General features: G+C 47.7%; 1 protein-coding gene across 1 annotated transcript in view; it reads right to left on the bottom strand.

Annotated features, from left to right (window-relative positions):
• Window positions 1-1,834, bottom strand: part of LOC134858060 (glycogen debranching enzyme-like) — a 63,892-nt gene extending 62,058 nt beyond the window's left edge. The window contains 1 exon segment of the mRNA XM_063873927.1: window positions 1,727-1,834. Coding sequence (XP_063729997.1) covers window positions 1,727-1,766 — 40 coding nt within the window. The 5' untranslated portion in view covers window positions 1,767-1,834.
• Window positions 1,835-19,610: the final 17,776 nt, after the last annotated feature.

Genomic DNA, 19,610 nt, shown 5'->3' with positions numbered 1-19,610 from the left:
AGACTTTGGGAATGCACTGTTAAACTACACATGGTGCCCACACCGGGGGTTCAATTCAGTCTGTTAACAATAAGGGTCCTTTTAACCCATTCATGTGGTATTTCTTGTTTTATGTTATTTAAAAACATAAACACTGATGGTCTTGTTTGTGTGATTGCCAACCTTTATCACCATCATACATTATGAAAACCAGCAATAGCGAACAACACTATCTCCTATCTTAATCAGTTTGCACCCCTCATAACCAGAACTTCTCTTTCTCCTACACTGCTCTTTAGTAATCGACTGATCTCTGTCTGATGGAATCTAAAAGGCCACACACTACCACGGCATACACAGACAGTAATACAAAGATGCTCTCATTACCACATATTCTACCTACTATATAATCAACTCAAGTTCCGTGAACCCAAAAGTAATTTCATTTTAAATGATCAATAATGATAAAAGGGGTGTTGTAGAAAGCATATTTTTGCAATACTTTCATACTGTCCCTATTCCGTGCACACTACCAACAGCCTCTATTTTCACTGGTGTTACCAAACCCAGCGGAACATTCACACCATATGAATTTGATTCCCCCCTCACAATTTAGGGTCCCTAAAATTGAAAAGCAACAAATCTTAAATACTCATCATCTTCCCCATGTCCTTGCAAGGATTTCACTTGGTGAAAGAATTACACTAACTACAAGGTTGTGAGTGTATCCAGGTTAATGCCTACATTTAGAAAACACTTGGAACTTTGCCATCTTAAAAAAAATGATATTCTTTCTTTGTCTTTTTTTACAGGAGAACATAATGGCATAAGATCTACATACACTCAGCAACTTTGGAGAAGAGCATGGTAATTTGATAGGGTAATGATTTGAATGCCAAGTCACCTAGCCAGTGAGCTAGAGCTGCCTGACCAAAGCCTAGGTATGGGGAGCTGAGAGTGAGGGCTAAACCAGCGTGCAAGGATTAAAGGCTCTTCCACTACTTAACCTGCAAAAACACAGGACTTTCACCAAGGAGAATACTGTGTGAAACCAGAATGAATGTATTTGTCATGTGTCTGGTCAACCATTTAAGCATCACCCTAGTCCATCGAAGTCTCCTCTAGTTCCCCATATAATCCAGTCCAAAATGTTTATACAACCTACACATTTCTCCATAACCTAGCCACCTCCTACCCTGCTAACCAACAGCAAAATCATAGTCCTACTTGTAATTTTAGATCTGCCAAAGCCAAACTTCTCAGTCCTCTTACCTGGTCCACGCATCTCACCGGAAGGAACAGGGCCTTTACCATTGCCACACTGTCAATCTTCTCAAACACCTTAGATACTTTGCATAACCTCTTTAAACCAAAATCATAGCCCACCTTATACAAATGCACAAATCGAGGTAGCATTACCAGCAGTATGTGTATAATCATTCCCAGCCTCTACTGCATGTTCAACTTGAAATAAAGAGCCTTGCTCACACTGAAACCTTTCTGACCAACTCGAGGCATATTTTTATTTAGATGGCTTTGTATTCTCAGTAACTTAACTAATTATGGATTGTAAAAAATGACCTGAATAGGCTGCAGGACCACACTTTTCAAGGTTAAACATGTATGACATTATGCGTATTGTATTATTTTGCTCTGGGTGTACTTTTATGAAACAATAGTGCAATTATACTGTGCAAGCAGTGTGCCGTTTGTGCAGCAGTTTACATGCTGTGCGAAGTAGTCCTACCTTGTTCTAGACGGAAAAGAGCCCGCTCAAGTCTCTCCATGTCACTGAGCAGCAGCAGGCCTCTGGTCTGTCAGCTGGCCTGAAACATGTTGTCCTGTTCTATTTAGGCTGCCTCTGTGTGGAGCGAGAGAGGGAGAGAGAGAGCACTGACATAGTCTGGTAATATGAGACAACTATGCACACAAGGGAGGCCTTGTCTTACTAAATTTGCCCTCTCATTAACAAAGATTAACCTTGTCACAGCAGTATGACAGCAGAGCAACATATCAGGTATGTATTATATAATTGTTGGAAAACTGTCACAAACCTAAGCTAAATTTTGCCCCAGAAAAAAACAGGAAATTCATTCATATTTGTTTGTTACAGTATGTTGCTCTCAGTATTCAGTGTTGACATAATATTTCGTTGTGGCTAATTGACCTGGGGAGCAGATGGTTATTTTGCCTTGTTGTCCCTAATGTTATCACACTGACATATACAGTCTGACATGTATCCAAGTACACAAAACGCCTATATATATATATAACGGAGTGTCTATTTAGACCCTGGGTGAAAATAGTCACATGGTAGCTATTCGGCTATTTACACCCACACCCGCCCCCCTCATCACTCAAAAAGCCACAAAAAAACTAAACTGTGTTGCATGCAAGGTTGGATGGACATACATAAGTAAGGGTACAATCTTGTGTTTCAGATAAAACATGAAGAAAACAATACTTAAAAGACAATCCATGGTAAGTACACCAATGAGACTTTAGTTTTTATTAAATGGAGTGTCTAAGTAACATTTTAATTCATATGCCACTTGTTAGCATGGAGAGTCTAGCAATAAAATAAGCGGCTGGTGACTCCATGTGTGTCAGAAAAGGCATATAGTTGTGTATATCCTCTGTACTATAGTAAACAATACAAATTGGCCATATGTGTTCATTATTAACTAAAGGCAAATATGACGTATTAAAAAGTGTTACCAAAGAGGGACACTATTTAGAAGTGCTAACTCATGTCTGTGTTATTTGACTATAGGCAAACATGTGAGGCCATTCCAGCATTATCTGCGGATGGGGTGTTCCGTGGCCATTCAGCTTCGATATGACCGAAAAAAGGGGAAACTCTGAGTCAGAAGAGTGGATGATGAACACAACCATCCTATATCTCATCTGCTTTTTCATAAATACCCCAAAAATAGGCGCCCAAATGCAGAAGAAAGAGCTGATATTGAAAGGCTGGTACGGTTAAAAGGCGAGTCGGTAACACAAGTACATTTTTTGAGACTAGAAAGTAAATATAATGATATACTTTTCTTTATTTTCTTAATAAAAAAATGTTCTTAAATGTAGGTCAGTTCATCCACCCTGAAGAGCTTTTTCAAAAAAAGTCATGGAAAGCACCTCAAGCTTAAAGACATACACAACATCAAACAGCAAGTTAAAAAAAAGTGCACGAAATGACCAAAGTGAAGCTGAAATGATGGTGCATATTGTCAAAAACTTCAAAGAAAAAGGATACACAGCAGAAATAGTGGCTGACAATTTAGGACTTTTCCAAATGCTTTTTATTCAGTCCCTGGAAATGTGTTGTGCATTTGAGACGAACCCTGACATTGTATTTGTAGACTCTACATACAAAACAAGCCGGCAAGGTCCTCCAATGTTTAGCAGTGGAAAATGAACATGGTACAGTTGAACATGTTGCATATGCATTCTTACGGCATGAGATTGAACAGTATCTTTCTAAGGTCTGCACTTTGTTCAAACAAGGAAATCCAAGCTGGGGGAACATCAAAATGTTCTTTGTCGACAAAGATGCTACAGAAATTAAAGTTCTGAGAGAGAACTTTGTGGACTTTTATGCTCATTTCATGCCATTAAGCATTGGAAATAGAAAGTTGCAGAGCTTCTTGACGAAAGAACAAAAGAAAAGTCTTCTGTCCACACTCTGCTCTATACTGTACAGTGAAACACTACAAAGATATGACTCAGGCATACAGAAGCTGAAAGAGCAATGCCCAGACAAGATATTTGTGGGATGTCCAAAGAGAAATGTGGGCTCATGTCTTTAGAAAGGACATGCCCACCATGGAAAATAACACAAATAACAGGATTGAAAGCCATTTCCAAAAACTGAAGATGTTCCTTGAACCAAATCTCTCAGTTTCTGAATGCCTTATTGAATTGATCAGATTCATAGACAGTAAAGAATGTGAGAAGAGTTTCCAGGATTCAGCAATGACCATGTATCAGTTGTTGGATACTCGCTGTGACAGTCAGATGGCAATGGATTTATCCAAAATCCTTAGTGACAGAGGTTTCAAAATAGTGGCTGAAGAGCTACACAAATATGACAGCAGTCAAATCTGCATTGGAAAGAATGACAAAGACTACAGTGTTTACTGGAAAGGGAAGGGTAGACATAAGACATACACAGTGGAAAAACACATGAAAGGATGCTCTTGTAAACTCTGTGTCATTTGGACTTCCATGTGCCCACATTATTTCCTGCCGGAAATACGAAAATGTGTCCCTTAATGACCCATCATTGTTTCACCCCAGATGGCATAGAGTTGGCGGCCAACCTGAAGTTGCGGTTGGAAATCACCTTTCAGGTTCCCTTCAAACCACATTGAAGCCACCTGAACACGGTGAGAAGCTCAGTGGGAATGACCAATTTAATGCAGTCCGTCCTGTGGCCATGGAGGTAGCAACTCTGATAGCAAGCTCAGGGGGTAAAGAATATGACCGAATGTTCCAGATTCTGAAAGAACTGCTTCACAGCTGGAAGCTTAACAGGAAAGTGGCATTAAAAGATTGGCCAAATGTCTGAAACATCTAGTCTGGAGAGGTTGAAGTCGGATAGAGATGCTGCACATATAGTTGATGGTGAGGTCATGATGGTGGCAAATGAATGCACCGGAACAGAAAGTGAGCCAAAGAGGCAAGGGGGGCTTTCTTTAATGAATGATGCTGATGACATGAAAGTGACTCTGAAAATCACACCAGTGAAGAACAGACAAGAAGACCAAAGAGACAGAGAAACTTTACTTTAAAAAGTAGGTGGACGCTTTGCTTCCTTTCCTTGTGCCCACTGAATCTACAGAGATACCATCACCTTCTGCTGGCTTTAGTGCTGGAGGAATCACTCTATACGAAGATGACCTCAAGTCCCTCCAACCAGGAGCATGGCTCAATGATAACGTGTGTATAAAAACTTGTTTTAGTTTTCTTATGGCAATCAAATGGCATTCATCAAACATTTTATTGTAAAGCAATGTTACTGAATGGTTAATTCACAAAAATATTCACCCTTTTTACCCATTACTTGTGGTCTTCAGCATGAGATTATATAATTTGCTGGTATCTGTTACACTTTGCCTGATAGCAACAGCCAAGTTACAATTAAACTGATTAAATTGTATATGAAGGTTTTCTTTTGTATCATATGTAGATAATACATGCCTATCTTGGAGTCCTGGCACAAGAGTCCACCAAGCATCCATCCATTCATCCATCTTCTCCCGCTTTTCCGTCAGGGTCGCGGAGGTAACAGCTCCAGCAGAGAGCCCCAAACTTTCCTTTCCCTGGCCACATCAACCAGCTCTGACTGGGGGATTCCAAGGCGCTCCCAGGCCAGCGAAGAGATATAATCCCTCCATCTTGTCCTAGGTCTACCCCTCGGTCTCTTCCCAGCTGGACGTGCCTGGAACACCTCCCTAGGGAGGCGCCCAGGTGGCATCCTCACTAGGTGCCCGAACCACCTCAACTGGCTCCTTTCAACGCGAAGGAGCAGCGGTTCTACTCCGAGTCCCTCCCGGATGACTGAACTTCTCACCTTATCCCTAAGGGAGATGCCAGCCACCCTGCGGATAAATCCCATTTCGGCCGCTTGTATCCGCGATCTCGTTCTTTCAGTCATGACCCATCCTTCATGACCATAGGTGAGGGTAGGAACGAAGATGGCCCGGTAGACAGAGAGCTTTGCCTTCTGGCTCAGCTCTCTTTTCGGCACAACGGTGCGGTAAAGCGACTGCAGTACCGCTCCCGCTGCTCCGATTCTCCGGCCCATCTCACGCTCCATTGTTCCCTCACTCGAGAACAATACCCCGAGATACATGGCCTCAGATTTGGAGGTGCTGATCCTCATCCCAGCCGCTTCACACTCGGCCGCGAACCGATCCAGTGAGTGCTGAAGGTCACAGACCGATGAAGCCATTAGGACCACATCATCTGCAAAAAGCAGTGGTGCAATCCTTAGCCCAGCTGAACTGCAGACCCCCTCCCCCACGACTACGCCTCGAAATCCTGTCCATGAATATCACAAACAGGATTGGTGACAAAGCGCAGCCCTGGCGGAGGCCAACCCTCACCGGAAATCGGTCCGACGTGCTGCCGAGGACCCGGACACAGCTCTCGCTTTGAGAGTACAGAGATTGGATGGCCCTGAGTAGAGACCCTTTCACCCCATACTCCCGCAGCACCTCCCACAGTATCTCCCTGGGAACCCGGTCATACGCCTTCTCCAAATCCACAAAGCACATCTAGATCGGATGAGCGTACTCCCAGGCCCCCTCCAGGATCCTTGCAAGAGTGAAAAGCTGGTCCGTCTTTCCACGACCAGGACGAAAACCGCATTGTTCCTCTTCAATCTGAGGTTCGACAATTCCCCGGACCTTCCTTTCCAGCACCTTAGAGTAAACTTTCCCGGGGAGGCTGAGTAATGTGATGCCTCTGTAATTGGCACACACCCTCTGATCCCCCTTTTTAAAAAGAGGAACCACCACCCTGGTCTGCCACTCCTTCGGTACTGTTTCCGACTTCAACGCAATGTTGATAAGACGTGTCAACCATGACAGTCCCTCAACACCCAGAGCCTTCAGCATTTCTGGGCGGATATCATCCACCCCCGGGCTTTGGCACTGTGGAGCTGTTTAATACCTCAGTGACTTCCCCCTGTGAGATTGGAATTGATCCCCCTTCATACTCCAGCTCCGCCCTCTAGGGCGGAGTTGTCGGATTCAGGAATTCTTCAAAGTGTTCCTTCCACCGCCCTAACACACTATCAGTTGAGGTCAACAGCGTCCCATCCTTACTGTACACAGCTTGGATGGTTCCCTGCTTCCCCCTCCTGAGGTGTCGGACGGTTTTCCAGAACAACTTTGGTGCCGACCTAAAGTCCTTCTCCATGGCTTCTCCGAACTTCTCCCACACCCGCTGCTTTGCCTTGGCCACGGCTGAGGCTGCTGCCCTTCGGACCCGTCGATACCTTGCAACTGCGTCAGGACTACCCAGGGATAACATATCCCGGAAGGCCTCCTTCTTCAGTCGGACGGCTTCCCTGACCACCGGTGTCCACCAGGAGGTTCGAGGGTTACCGCCCCTTGAGGCACCTAAGACCTTGGGTTCGTATATCACAGCGACTATTTTCATAGTGTTTGATATGTGCTTTGTAATGGTCACTATATGCACTTTTTTAGAAAAAACAAAGCAATATCCTTTCAGATGGCCATGCTTGTCTATTGTCCATAACACATGGCTTTTGCATTCGTTTTTGAGGCTTGCGTTGGCAGTGTCATATTGTGAATATCACCAGTTAACATGGGTGGGGCTTATTTCATCCATGTTAAACGGTGATTTGTAAACAGCTGACCAGGGGCGGCTGGCCCATAGGGGGCGATAGTGCACCGCCCTCCTTAAGCCAAACGAAAAAAAAAAAAAAAAAAAAAAAAGAGAGAAAAGAGTTTATTTTGCCGGTCTAAGTCTTAATAGTATAGTCCAAACAGCAGCCTGAATATCGCTGCGACAATCAGCAGCCTGGATGTCACTGTCCAACCAGTAGCCCCGCCCCCTTGGGGCGATATCAGTCAGATTGAAAATCGCCCCAGGCGCTCTCATAGACTTACATGTTGAGACTCGTTTTTTTCAAAAATCGAACGATACAATGCATTTCTATGGGCTCCGGGGGGGCTTGCCCTAACGTGATTTCGTCATACGCAGTTACGCACTGATGCGTGATTTTTTTGAACACGCCCCTTTCAGTAAATGATTCAGTTTCACAGAATCAGCAGCATGCACGTCATGCCTGTTGGGTCTGTTGGTTTTCTATACCTTTACTAAACCTGTAAACTGTATAGTGGTAAATGGAATATGTTCTGGAAAATTTTGATTAATTACAGTTTTGATTATAGTATAATTTGATTTGATTATTGCTATGGCATCCATGATGGCTATAAATTGTAGACTGTGCTAAAAGTGATTTCAAGGGCAAACTATTAGATGACAAACTATCTGTTAATGTGTGTTTTATTGTGGAACCAAATGTATTGTATATTTTATGTCTGGGGTTGCATCTAGTGGTTGAAAACCAAATTAAACAATGAGATGTGACACTGTAAAGCTGGCTATCTGACTTTTATTTATTATTATTTTACCCATTGAATGGGTCATCTTAGCCATCATCACAACTTTTGCCCCCCCTGAGAAATTTGTCAGGAGCCGCCACTGCAGCTGACAAGAATTGACAAGATGTATATGGTTCATGCAGCACGTTGTTTGTGGTCGGTGGCGTAATGAGTAACGCCCACTTTTGTTACCAGAGTGGCATCGCAGATCTGACGGCAACACGCACCCTACAAACATTTCGAGCCCTTGTGCTTTTTACAAATGAAAAGAACAAGTTAATGGAGGGGCTCCGTGTCAACGGGAAGGGACAGGGAAGAGACAGCGCAATAAAAGAGCTGACTGTCTCATTCCTGAACATCCCGGTGTGTACGAGGGATGAAACCATAAAAAAGAGACTTGAGGAATGGGGAGTTATGCCGGTACGGATGTAGCGGATGGTATGCGTTTCCTACGAGTAAGATTTAACGAGGAAGTCCGCTCCCTCCCGTACTCAACAAAATTCCTATCAGAGAGGGGTCCGGAATATTTCTGAATGCTGCACGATGGACAAATACCTGTATGCAGGCCGTGTATTTAACCGGGGCATATTTTCAAAGAATGCCCTGAGTTTAGGGGTTTCAAATGTGGAGAGCAAGGGCACTTTACACGGGACTGTGAAGCAGGAAAGGGGGGAGGGGCCTCTGGATTTGTCAATGAAGCAGAGGGGATGAGTGAAATATCTGAAGCCGAGGAGACAGACGGGGCAGGAAGGACGAGAGAGGAGCGGTGATCAGCGCGAAGGAGAGGATCTCAGTTGCTGACATGCCTGATGCTGATGCTGTGAATGCTGCTCTGGGGTCTGCTGAGGTGATGGCTGCTACGGCGGAGGGAGTGACAGCTGATCATGTTGCCGTGCCGCTGCAGATATCTGAGGGTGCTTCACTGCTGATGGCTTGAGGCAGAATGGAGGCGGATGCGGCGGATCCAACCACGGACGACGAGGATGAAGGAGATGGCAGCGACGAGGAGGAGGGGGAAAGTGAGGCTGCTGAGGAGGATTCCATGGACGTGTCAGAGATGGAAGAGGAAGTAGAGGAAGGGGGCGGCATGGCGGACGGAGAAGGGATGGAGTTGGCGGTACGAAAGGAGAAAGAGACAGTGTGTGTGGATCCTCTGGCTGTGCAGAAAAGAGGCAGAGGATTGAAAGAGGGAGTGGATGTTTCTTTGGAACAAAGAAAGTCGAAGAGACTTATAAGTAAAAAAAGAAGGAAATGAAGAGAAAGAGTAAATCAAGGGGATTTACAGGGAAATATCCGCAGAGGTGAGTATATGTACATGTATTGTATAATAGTCACTGCCTCCCTCATAATGGTGACACTGGGACCGCAGAGATGTGGCCCTGATACTATGTGGCTCAGACATAATATGCCTGCAAGAGACACTGTGGCAGGGGGGCGTGGTTATGGCGCCGGCTGCTGGCAGGGGGAGGGGAGTGACTCAGCCGAGATCAGACAGCTGGCCAGAATCAGGTAATTAGTCTCACAAGATAATAGACTGTCTGGTCTCTTGCATTAGGCTGAGCTCCTGAAGGCAGTGGAGCGCCCGTCGGAGCCATATGTGGACCCTTGCAGAGAGAGTTTGTGTGTCTAGCCGAAAGGCCGAGAGAGAGTTTTGTGTGTGTCTAGCCGAAAGGCTGAGAGAGAGCTAAGTTTTCCTGCATCCAGCCGCAGTTTTCCCTCCTTCTTCCCGGGGTGTGGAGCGCAGTTCCACAAGTGGCGCCTCAACAGGGACCTGAACCCTGGACCCCCAGCCGGTTGACGATGGAGGGAGATGGACAGCTCAGCCCACCGGGGCTGGCCCTTCAGCGCCTCGCCGCTATGCAGGAGGGCACCACCGCGCTACAACAACAACAGTCCCAAGCCCTCGTGGACCTCGCGGCGTCCCAGCGCGAGAACCGGGCTCTCCTGCAGGAGCTGCTGCAGCGCCAGGCCACCCGGCCGGCCGAACCGGCCCGGCCACCGCCGATTACCCTCCCGAAGATGTCCGCCGAGGATGATACGGAGGCGTACCTGGGGATCTTCGAGGGCACGGCGGCGGCATGTGGGTGGCCGGAGGAGGAGTGGGCTCTGCCGGCGTCCTCCCGTTACGAATACGCACCCCTGCGGAAGGCCATCCTGGACCGGCTGGGCTGCACGCCCGAAGGATATCGCCGCCGGTTCAGGGGGCTTCTGTATGAGGACGCCGGCCACCCCTTCTCCTACGCACAGGAGCTCCTCGATGCGGCGAGGCGATGGCTCCGCCCGGGAGTAAACTCCACTGAGGACGTCGTCGGGCAGGTGGCACTGGAGCAATTCATCGCCGGCCTGCCATCCTCCACGGCCAACTGGGTCCAATGTTACCGCCCCGCCAGCCTCGAGGCAGCCGTCGGCCTCGCGGAGGACCATCTCTCCCTTCCCCGGCGGAGCCTGAAGGAGGAAGCACGAGCACCGGCAGTCCCAGTGGGCCGGCCCACCCCGGCTCCGAGGAGGAGGCTCCAGGCGGCGGCAGCGGCGGCAGTACAGGCCCTCTCCCCCTCTGCTTCTCTCTCCACAGAGCCCAGCCTACGTGTCTGGTCATCCGGCACCCTGGGGGGCTCCTCAGACGCCTGGGCAGGAGTGCTGGCGGTGTGGGCAGCCCGGCCACTTCCGACGGGAGTGCCCGCGCATGGAGGTCGGACAGTTGGTCCGGGTTGTGGGGCCGCCTGACTCCTCCACGGTCCGGAAAGGAACGTAGGCCTACCGTATACCGGTATGCATACAGGGGGGTACACACCAGGCAGGCTCTGTTGGACACGGGCTGTAATCAGACCATGATTCACCAGAGCCTGGTTCGATCCGGGGCGTTGTTAGAGGCATCGTGGGTGAAGGTGAGGTGTGTGCATGGGGATGTCCACGAATATCCAGAGCTGACCCTTGTCATTTCTTTTAGGGGAAAAAAGCATAGAGTAAAGGCTGGAGTTAGTACTCGCCTCATGCACCCTCTGATTTTGGGAACGGATTGGCCGGGGTTCGCTAAATTAGTGGGGACGTCTATGGGGGTGCGTTCATGTGCGGTAGGGAATGTGAGTTGTGTGCTGTGTTCAGTGCGGAAACGGAGGCGGCGGACACCGGCGAGGGCGGGACGGAGGTGCCTCGGTTCGAGGCTGAGCTGCACCGGATGGAGGACTTCCCCCTGGAGCAGTCTCGGGACGAGACCCTCCGCCACGCCTTCGACCAGGTGGTGAGTAGCCTATCGATGGCACCCCGTTGCACCCGAACACAGCACTCGCTCACCCACACTTTACAGTGATTAGGGACAGATTGTACCGTGTGAGCCGTGACACACAGACAGCAGAGGAAAACACCCAGTTGTTGGTGCCAAGAAGCTGTCGGGAAATGATTTTCCAGGCGGCTCATTATAACCCCATGTCCGGTCATCTCGGATATGATAAAACACTGCACCGGATAATGGCCCGCTTTTATTTGCCGGGCATTAGGGCGGATGTGAAGTGGTGGCGCTCATCCTGCCCTGAATGTCAGCTGGTTAACCCGCTGGCCACCCCAAAAGCGCCTTTGCGCCCCCTCCCATTAATTGGGGTGCCGTTCGAAAGAATTGGTATGGACCTCATCGGGACATTAGAGCAGAGTGCAAGGGATATCGCTTTGTATTGGTCCTCGTGGATTATGCAACACGATATCCCGAGGCAGTGCCGCTGCGTAACATCTCCGCAAAGAGCGTTGCGCAAGCCCTGTTTCATGTTATCTCCAGTGGCGTTTTCTCCCGGAGGCCAAGGGAGGCGTGGCCTCCTCATTTATATTCGATAAAAAAATATCCATGAGTTGGGATTCATGACGCACATTTTAGGTTCCAAATATGCCGTGTTTAATTCCCTGATGTCATGTTTTTCTTTGAGCGAGCAAAACAGCGCCCCTATAGGTGAAATACTGCCATCTAAGGAGGCCCGTTTAACTTGGCCTCCACTACTACTAAGGGTTTTAGCCAATCAGATTGAAGCTCGGCTTGTCACCGAACGCTCATCGAGGTCAATCAAACTGTAAAAATTAAAAAAAAATGAGGAGGCTAGCTTGTACGTGCCTCCTACACTAATACGTAAGTACGTAACCACACACAACCATGCTGTTGCTAACCGTGAAGGAAGGTTAGAAAGTAAGAATGGATGGCGACGGAGACCCAGAGTTTTTTCTGAGAAACGATTTCACTAAACTACCGTTTGAAATTCAGTTAAAAATAAAACAGAAGGGTAGGTCCACTCCGAATCTCGACCTTACTCAGGGAAGAGCTAAAGGAAATACCCGGACGTTTTGTGAAGGGAACTATACGAGAACGGACTGGCTAACAGGGAGTGTAATGCTAAATTGTCTTTTCTGCTGGCCATGCCTCTTGTTTGACCGCTCCAGCATGGGGATCTGTATGACCGGGTCACAGATCATTTCGCCACCATTAAGGATAGGAGAATGGCATTTCTCTACAAATAGTGAGTAAGCTTACTTTATTTCTTTACGCAGTGTGACAGCCGAGGCTTTCACTTTAGCATCCTGCGGACAGCGGTGTGAACCCGTCAGAGACTTTTAGAATGTGAGGCCACCTGTAGGCTACAGTTCAGTGTATTATTGAGATTACAAATATGGGTGTAAGGTTTTGTGTTGTGTTGTGTTGTGTTTGTTTAAGCTTGTTGCGATATGGTGTCAATAAATAGCAGCAGCTGCAATCATTTGTCCTGATTTATTTATGCTACTTTTAGTCACATTGTTGACATGGGTATGACGTCATTCAGTAGCTTACGATCTCTCTGGCCTCCTCTGTAAAATTGGCCACGCACCGCTACTGGTTATCTTCCAAGTCGGGATCCCGGAAGAGATTCTGACTGACCAAGGCACGTCGTTTATGTCATGCACACTATGCGAACTTTACAAACTGCTGGGCGTCCATTCCATTCGGACTAGTGTGTACCATCCACAGACCGACGGCCTAGTTTAACAAAACACTAAAGAACATGGTTCGTAAGTTCGTTCACGAGGATAGCTGGAATTGGGATAAATGGTTAGACCCTCTGTGGTTTGTAGTACGGGAGGTGCCCCAGGCCTCCACGGGATTTTCTCCCTTTGAACTGTTGTTCGGCCGGAAGCCACGGGGTGTGTTGGACCTGGTTAAGGAAAACTGGGAGGAGGGTCCAAGCACAAGTAAAAACGAAATTTAATACGTCCTGGACCTGAGAGCAAAACTCTAATCACTGGGGCAGTTATCACGGGAGAATTTGCTCCAGGCCCAGGAGCGTCAGCAGCGCCTGTACAACAGAGGGTCGCGACTGAGACAATTCTCACCGGGAGATAAAGTACTTTTGTTGCTCCCATCCTCCAGCTCCAAATTACTCGCCAAGTGGCAAGGGCCCTTCGTGTTCACACGGTGGTTGGGGGACGTTGATTATGAGGTGCTGCGACCAGACGGGGGGGGGGTCAACACAAATTTACCACCTCAACCTCCTAAAAGCGTTGAGAGAGGTGGCCTCTGCTTCCCTGGCCACTACGTTGATCGAGAGAGATGAGTTGGGACCGAAGGTAATAAAAACGGTCAAATCAGCCCCGGTCTCTTCTCCTGACCATCTCTCACCGGGCCATAAAGCAGACGTTGCCTCGTTGCAAAGGCGGTTTGCCGATGTGTTCTCCCCCCTGCCAGGCCGCACTACTCTCATACACCACCACATAGAAACGCCACCGGGGGTGACGGCTCGTTCACGGCCCTATCGGCTGCCCGAACACAAGAGGAAAATTGTTCAGGCGGAGCTTCAGGCCATGCTCGAGATGGGAGTAATAGAAGAGTTCAACAGTGATTGGTGTTGCCCCGTCGTGCTGGTGCGCAAGTCTGACGGGTCAATACGGTTCTGTGTGGACTATCGCAGGGTTAATGAGGTGTCAAAATTCGATGCTTATCCGATGCCCCGGATCGACAAACTCCTGGAGCAGCTGGGCACGGCTCGCTTTTACACGACACTGGATTTAACCAAGGGCTACTGGCAGATTCCCCTGTCTCCGGAGTCCAAGGAAAAAATGGTCTCTCCACTCCGTACGGTTTGTACCAATTTGTAACACTTCCATTCAGGTTGTTTGGGGCCCCAGCCACCTTTCAGCGGCTCATGGACTGGGAACTGCGTCCCCACGCTGCATATGCTGCTGCCTACTTGGATGACGTCATCATCCACAGTGAGACGTGGGAGCAGCATATGCAGCAGGTGGGGGCTGTGCTCGAGTCCCTGAGGAGGGCGGGGCTCACAGCCAACCCGAAGAAGTGTGCTGTTGGGCGGAGGAAGGTGCGGTATCTGGGGTACCACTTGGGCGGCGGGCAGGTGCGGCCACAGATAGAAAAGACCGCGGCGCCCAAGACGAAAAAAGAGGTCAGGAGGTTTATGGGGCTGGCCGGCTACTACAGCCGGTTCATTCCGGCCTTCTTGGAGCTGACCAGCCCCCTGACCGATCTGACCCGAAAGGGTGCCTCAGATCCGGTCCAGTGGACGGAGCTGTGCCAGCAGGCGTTTGAGAGGGTTAAGCAAGCCCTCTGTGGGGAGCCACTCCTGTATGCTCCTAACTTTTTGCTCCCTTTTGTCTTGCAGACCGACGCCTCGAACAGCGGGCTGGTGGCCGTTTTGTCCCAGGAGGTGGAGGGGGCCGTCCGCCCCTTACTGTACATTAGCCGGAAGCTGACTCAGCGGGAGGTGAACTACAGTACGGTGGAAAAAGAGTGCCTCGCCATATGGTGGGCGGTCGGCGCCCTGCGTTACTACCTCCTGGGGCGCCCTTTCACCCTCTGGTCGGAACATGCCCCGCTCCAGTGGCTCCACCGCATGAAGGATGCCAATGCCCGGATCACTCGTTGGTATCTGGCATTACAGCCTTTCAACTTCAAGGTGATCCATAGGCCGGGTAACCAGATGGTCGTGGCTGACTTTCTCTCCCGCTCTGCGGAGGGGGGGGGGAGTCGGCTGGCGGCCGGTGGGGCCCCGGCCTAAGTCGGGCGGTGGGGGTATGTGGCAGGGGGGTGTGGTTATGGCGCCGGCTGCTGGCAGGGGGAGGGGAGTGACTCAGCCGGAGATCAGACAGCTGGCCAGAATCAGGTAATTAGTCTCACAAGATAAGCATGTTAGTAACCTGGTTCTGGTCTCTTGCAGTAGGCTGGGCTCCTGAAGGCAGCGGAGCGCCCGTCGGAGCCATATGTGGACCATCGCAGAGAGAGTTTGTGTGTCTAGCCGAAAGGCTGAGAGAGAGACAATAAAAGTTTTCCTGCATCCAGCCGCAGTTTTCCCTCCTTCTTCCCGGGGTGTGGAGCGCAGTTCCACAGACACATTGGGATGAAAGTTGTATGGAGAATGTAAGGAAAGAATTGGTGTGAGAAATGTTTGTTAATAATGGGAGTATGAAAGCTAGAGGGGTGGCAATATTAATTAGAACTGGGCGGGTAATGAATGCAAGGAAGGTTGAGGATGATGGTGATGGGAGAATGATTGGGATACTGTTAGAGTGTATGGGAGAGACGTTTAGATTACTGAATGTATATGCACCGAATGAGGAAAGGGGGAGGAGGGAGTTTTTTGAGGGATTGGATGGAAAATGTTAGGGGAACTGTATGATTGTCGGTGATTTTAACGTATGGTGTGGAAGGATGAATGTGTCAATGAATATGAGGTTTAGGAATGATTCATCACGTGGTGTTCTAAAAGCAATAATGGAGGCAAATGGGATGAAGGATGTGTGGAGGGAAAGAAATAGTAGGGCCCGGGTTTTTTCAAGGAATCAAATGGTGGGAGGGATTTTGAAGCAAAGTAGAATAGATTTAGTGTGGAGTAGCATAGGGGAAAAATCGGCAGAATTGGATATAGGAGCACTGCCATGAGTGATCATAACATCATGGACTTCTGCCTGGGAACAGTTGTCCATGGAAAGGGAGGAGGGGTGTGGTGCTTAAATGCCTGCTTGTTGAATGAGGATGGATACAAGGGTAAAGTGAGAGAATGTATGGAGAAATGGGGAAGCGTGAATGGAGACGATGTGGGGATGTGTTGGGAGGGATTCAAAAATGATGTTAAGAGGGTGAGCATGAGATATAGCAGAAACAGGAACAACATAGAAAGAGAGAGAGAGAGTTAGGGAAGAGTTCATTTTAGAGGCACAACAGGTAGATATAGAAATAGGGAGAGATGTAGATGAGTACAGCCATTTGAAAGATGAGTTAGGGGAGATAGAGTAGAGAAAATGTAGAGGAGCTATAGTGAGGAGCAGGGCTAGATATGCAATTGAGGGGAAGAAAAGTACAGCGTTTTTCTTGGGGTTAGAGAAGAGGAAACAGGGAAAGAACTATATTGAGGATATATTAGGAAAGGAAGGTGAGGTTATTACAGATTTTGTAGGGATAGCAGAGAGAGTTGAGGAGTTTTATAAGGAATTATTTGAGGTAGATGAGTTTGATAGAGAGAGCTTAGAACAGGTGATACACAGCATGGAGAATAGATTGAGTGATGAAGGTAGAAGACTGTGTGAGGGGGAGGTTTAGGGGAGATAGAGATAGCGATATTGGGGCTAGGTAGGAATAAGAGTCCAGGGATAGATGGGCTCACTTCTGAGTTTTTTATTATGCCGGCTGGAATATCAACGGGAGTGATTAGCTTATTGTACAAGAAAGGTGATAGGAAGAGATTAGAAAATGATAGGCCACTTAGTATGTTAAACACGGATTATAACATTTTGACACGGGTGTTAGCCAATAGGATTAAGAGGGTGATAAAAAGAGTAGTTGGGGAATCACAAGCATATAGCATTCCAGGGAAAGACATTAGTGATACAATAAGCAATATTAGAGACACAATTAGGCACATGAAGGAGGGAATAGGGGGGATCGTAGTAAGTTAAGATTTAAATAAAGCTTTTGATAGGGTCAGTCATAGTTATTTATATAGTGTTGGAGAAGGCAGGATTTGGGAGAAGATTAATAGGGTGGGTAAGGAGGATTTATAGCAGTGCAGTTAGTTGTGTTAAGGTTAATGGGGTGGTAACAAATGTGTTTAGTTTAGAGAGGTCAGTCCGGCAAGGATGCCCTCTCTCGGCAATGTTGTATGCCCTATCAGCGGAGCCCCAAGCGACTCTGCTGGGGATGGGGAATAGGTACAGTGGAGGTGCCAGGAGGGGGGGGGTTAGTTTAGTGCACATGTGTGAAACGTGAGGCCCGCGGGCCACATCCGGCCCGTGAATGAATTATCTTTGGCCCGCATGACAAAATCTATTTACTATTAGAGCTGGCCCGCTGGTATATCATACGCACCACCATAATACTACAAATCCCATAATGCACTGCCCGTGCGTCGGCACGTCAATCACAGGCCCGCGTCAATCACAAGCGCCCCCACTCGTTCATCAGCACTTCTGTCAACTTTCATCCCTCTCCCCACAAAATGGCAAAACGAAAGGTGGACTTTGAAAACAGGGTTTTCAAGACAGGTGGGAGGCACAGTACATGTTCGCGGATGTAAAGGGCAAAGCTGTGTGTCTTCTGTGCTGAGACAGTGTGGCTGTAATGAAAGAATACAACATAAAAAGACACTATGAAACGAAGCACCACGACAAATACAAGCATCTGGACATGACACAAAGGCTACAGAAGGTAGAAGAATTAAAAAGAAGTCTGGTGTCACAGCAGGCTATGTTCACTAAAGCCAAATCACAAAGCGAGGCTGCTGTTAAGGCCCGTTTTATTGTGGCAGCAGAGATTGCAAAATCATCCCGGCCCTTTACCGAGCGGGAATTAGTCAAGAACTGCATGATTAAAGTTTGCGACACCGTGTGCCCAGAAAAAAGGCAAGCATTTTTAAATGTGAGCCTGAGCCGAAACACCGTTGCTGACCATGTTCGCCACCTTGCTGCCAATCTCCAACAACAGCTTGTGGGAAAGGGAAAAGCTTTCATCGCATACTCCCTTGCTGTGGATGAGAGCACCGACACTTCTGATACTGCCCAGCTGTCAATTTTCATCCGTGGAGTGGACTCAAGTCTGTGCGTAACAGAATAGTTTTTTGGATTACGCTCAATGTATGGCACAACTACGGGGAAAGATCTCTTAGAAGAGGTGTCCAGATGTGTAGATAAAATGGGGCTGCCATGGGATAAACTTGTTGGACTGACAACAGATGGAGCGCCTGCGATGTGCGGTCAAAAAAGTGGATTGGTGGGGAGGATCCGAGAAAAGATGCAGGATGAAAACGTCACAAGTGAGCTGACAGTTTATCACTGCATCATACACCAGGAATCGTTGTGTGGCAAAGCCTTGAAAATGGAACATGTAATGACCATCACAACACGAGCGTTAACTTTATCAGAGCCAGAGGTTTAAATCACCGCCAGTTCAAGTCTTTTCTGGCGGAGTTAAATTCGGACTATGGTGAGTTGCCCTATCACACAGAGGTGCGATGGCTAAGCCAGGGAAAGGTGCTGGAAATTTTTTTCGAGTTGCGTGAGGAGATCTGTGAGTTCATGGAAAGCAAAGGGAAAGACACATCAGAGCTCCGAAATAAAAAGTTTCTGTGTGATGTAGCGTTTCTGTGTGACATCACGAGCCACCTGAATGCGCTAAACCTGCAGCTTCAGGGGCGGGGCCGTGTCATCACTGACATGTACGCTACAGTGAGGGGTTTTAAAACCAAGCTGCGCCTGTGGGAGACGCAGATTCTTCAGGAAAACTTGAGCCATTTCCCACACTGCTGTGGTGCATTAAATCTGGAGATATAGCAGGGCAGATATTCCCTGAGGTCAGAGGAAGGTTGGGTGGAAGAAGAGTGAAAAACAACATCTGGAATACGTTAAAGATGCCCTAGGTCAACGAGTGGGGCATACAAAGTTATGGCCTAGGCCAGGGGTCGGCAACCTTTAACACTCAAAGAGCCACTTGGACCCGGTTTTCACAGAAAAAAAAACACTGAGAGCCGCAAATACTTTTTGACATCTAAAATGAAGATAAGACTGTATATAGTTTGTTATTATTATTATAATTATTATTACTATTATTATTTTACCTTTCCGCTTTGTATAAACAAGTATAGTGTGTTGCTTATGAAATCCATGAAGTGCCGCAGAGAAAAAAGAATTGTATTCATGTAATGAACACATTTTGATTTCTTAAACACTAATAAAAAAACACAACAAGTTAAGGGTCTCTTTCAAATGAAATGAAAGGTTGAACTTAAATAATACAGCATATATGGCATTATATTATAACACAAACAAAAAATGCCGTGAGCCGTCATCATATCGCCATTGGGCTTTTGGGACGTGTATCGGAGCCTTGACCTGAATTTTAAAAAATTGAAAAAAGAGCACTATTTCACTGAACAATGAAAAATAAATATTTTCTAAATGTCTGCATAAATATTTATTTTACCTGGTTAATGGGACTTCTGCTCCTGAACCTCTGCGCACAGCGTCTCCAAATCAGCGCTG

The sequence above is a fragment of the Eleginops maclovinus genome, chromosome 21 (assembly GCF_036324505.1).
Source record: "Eleginops maclovinus isolate JMC-PN-2008 ecotype Puerto Natales chromosome 21, JC_Emac_rtc_rv5, whole genome shotgun sequence".
In the NCBI taxonomy this organism is placed as follows: domain Eukaryota; kingdom Metazoa; phylum Chordata; class Actinopteri; order Perciformes; family Eleginopidae; genus Eleginops; species Eleginops maclovinus.
This window is presented reverse-complemented; position numbering and strand designations above follow the sequence as displayed.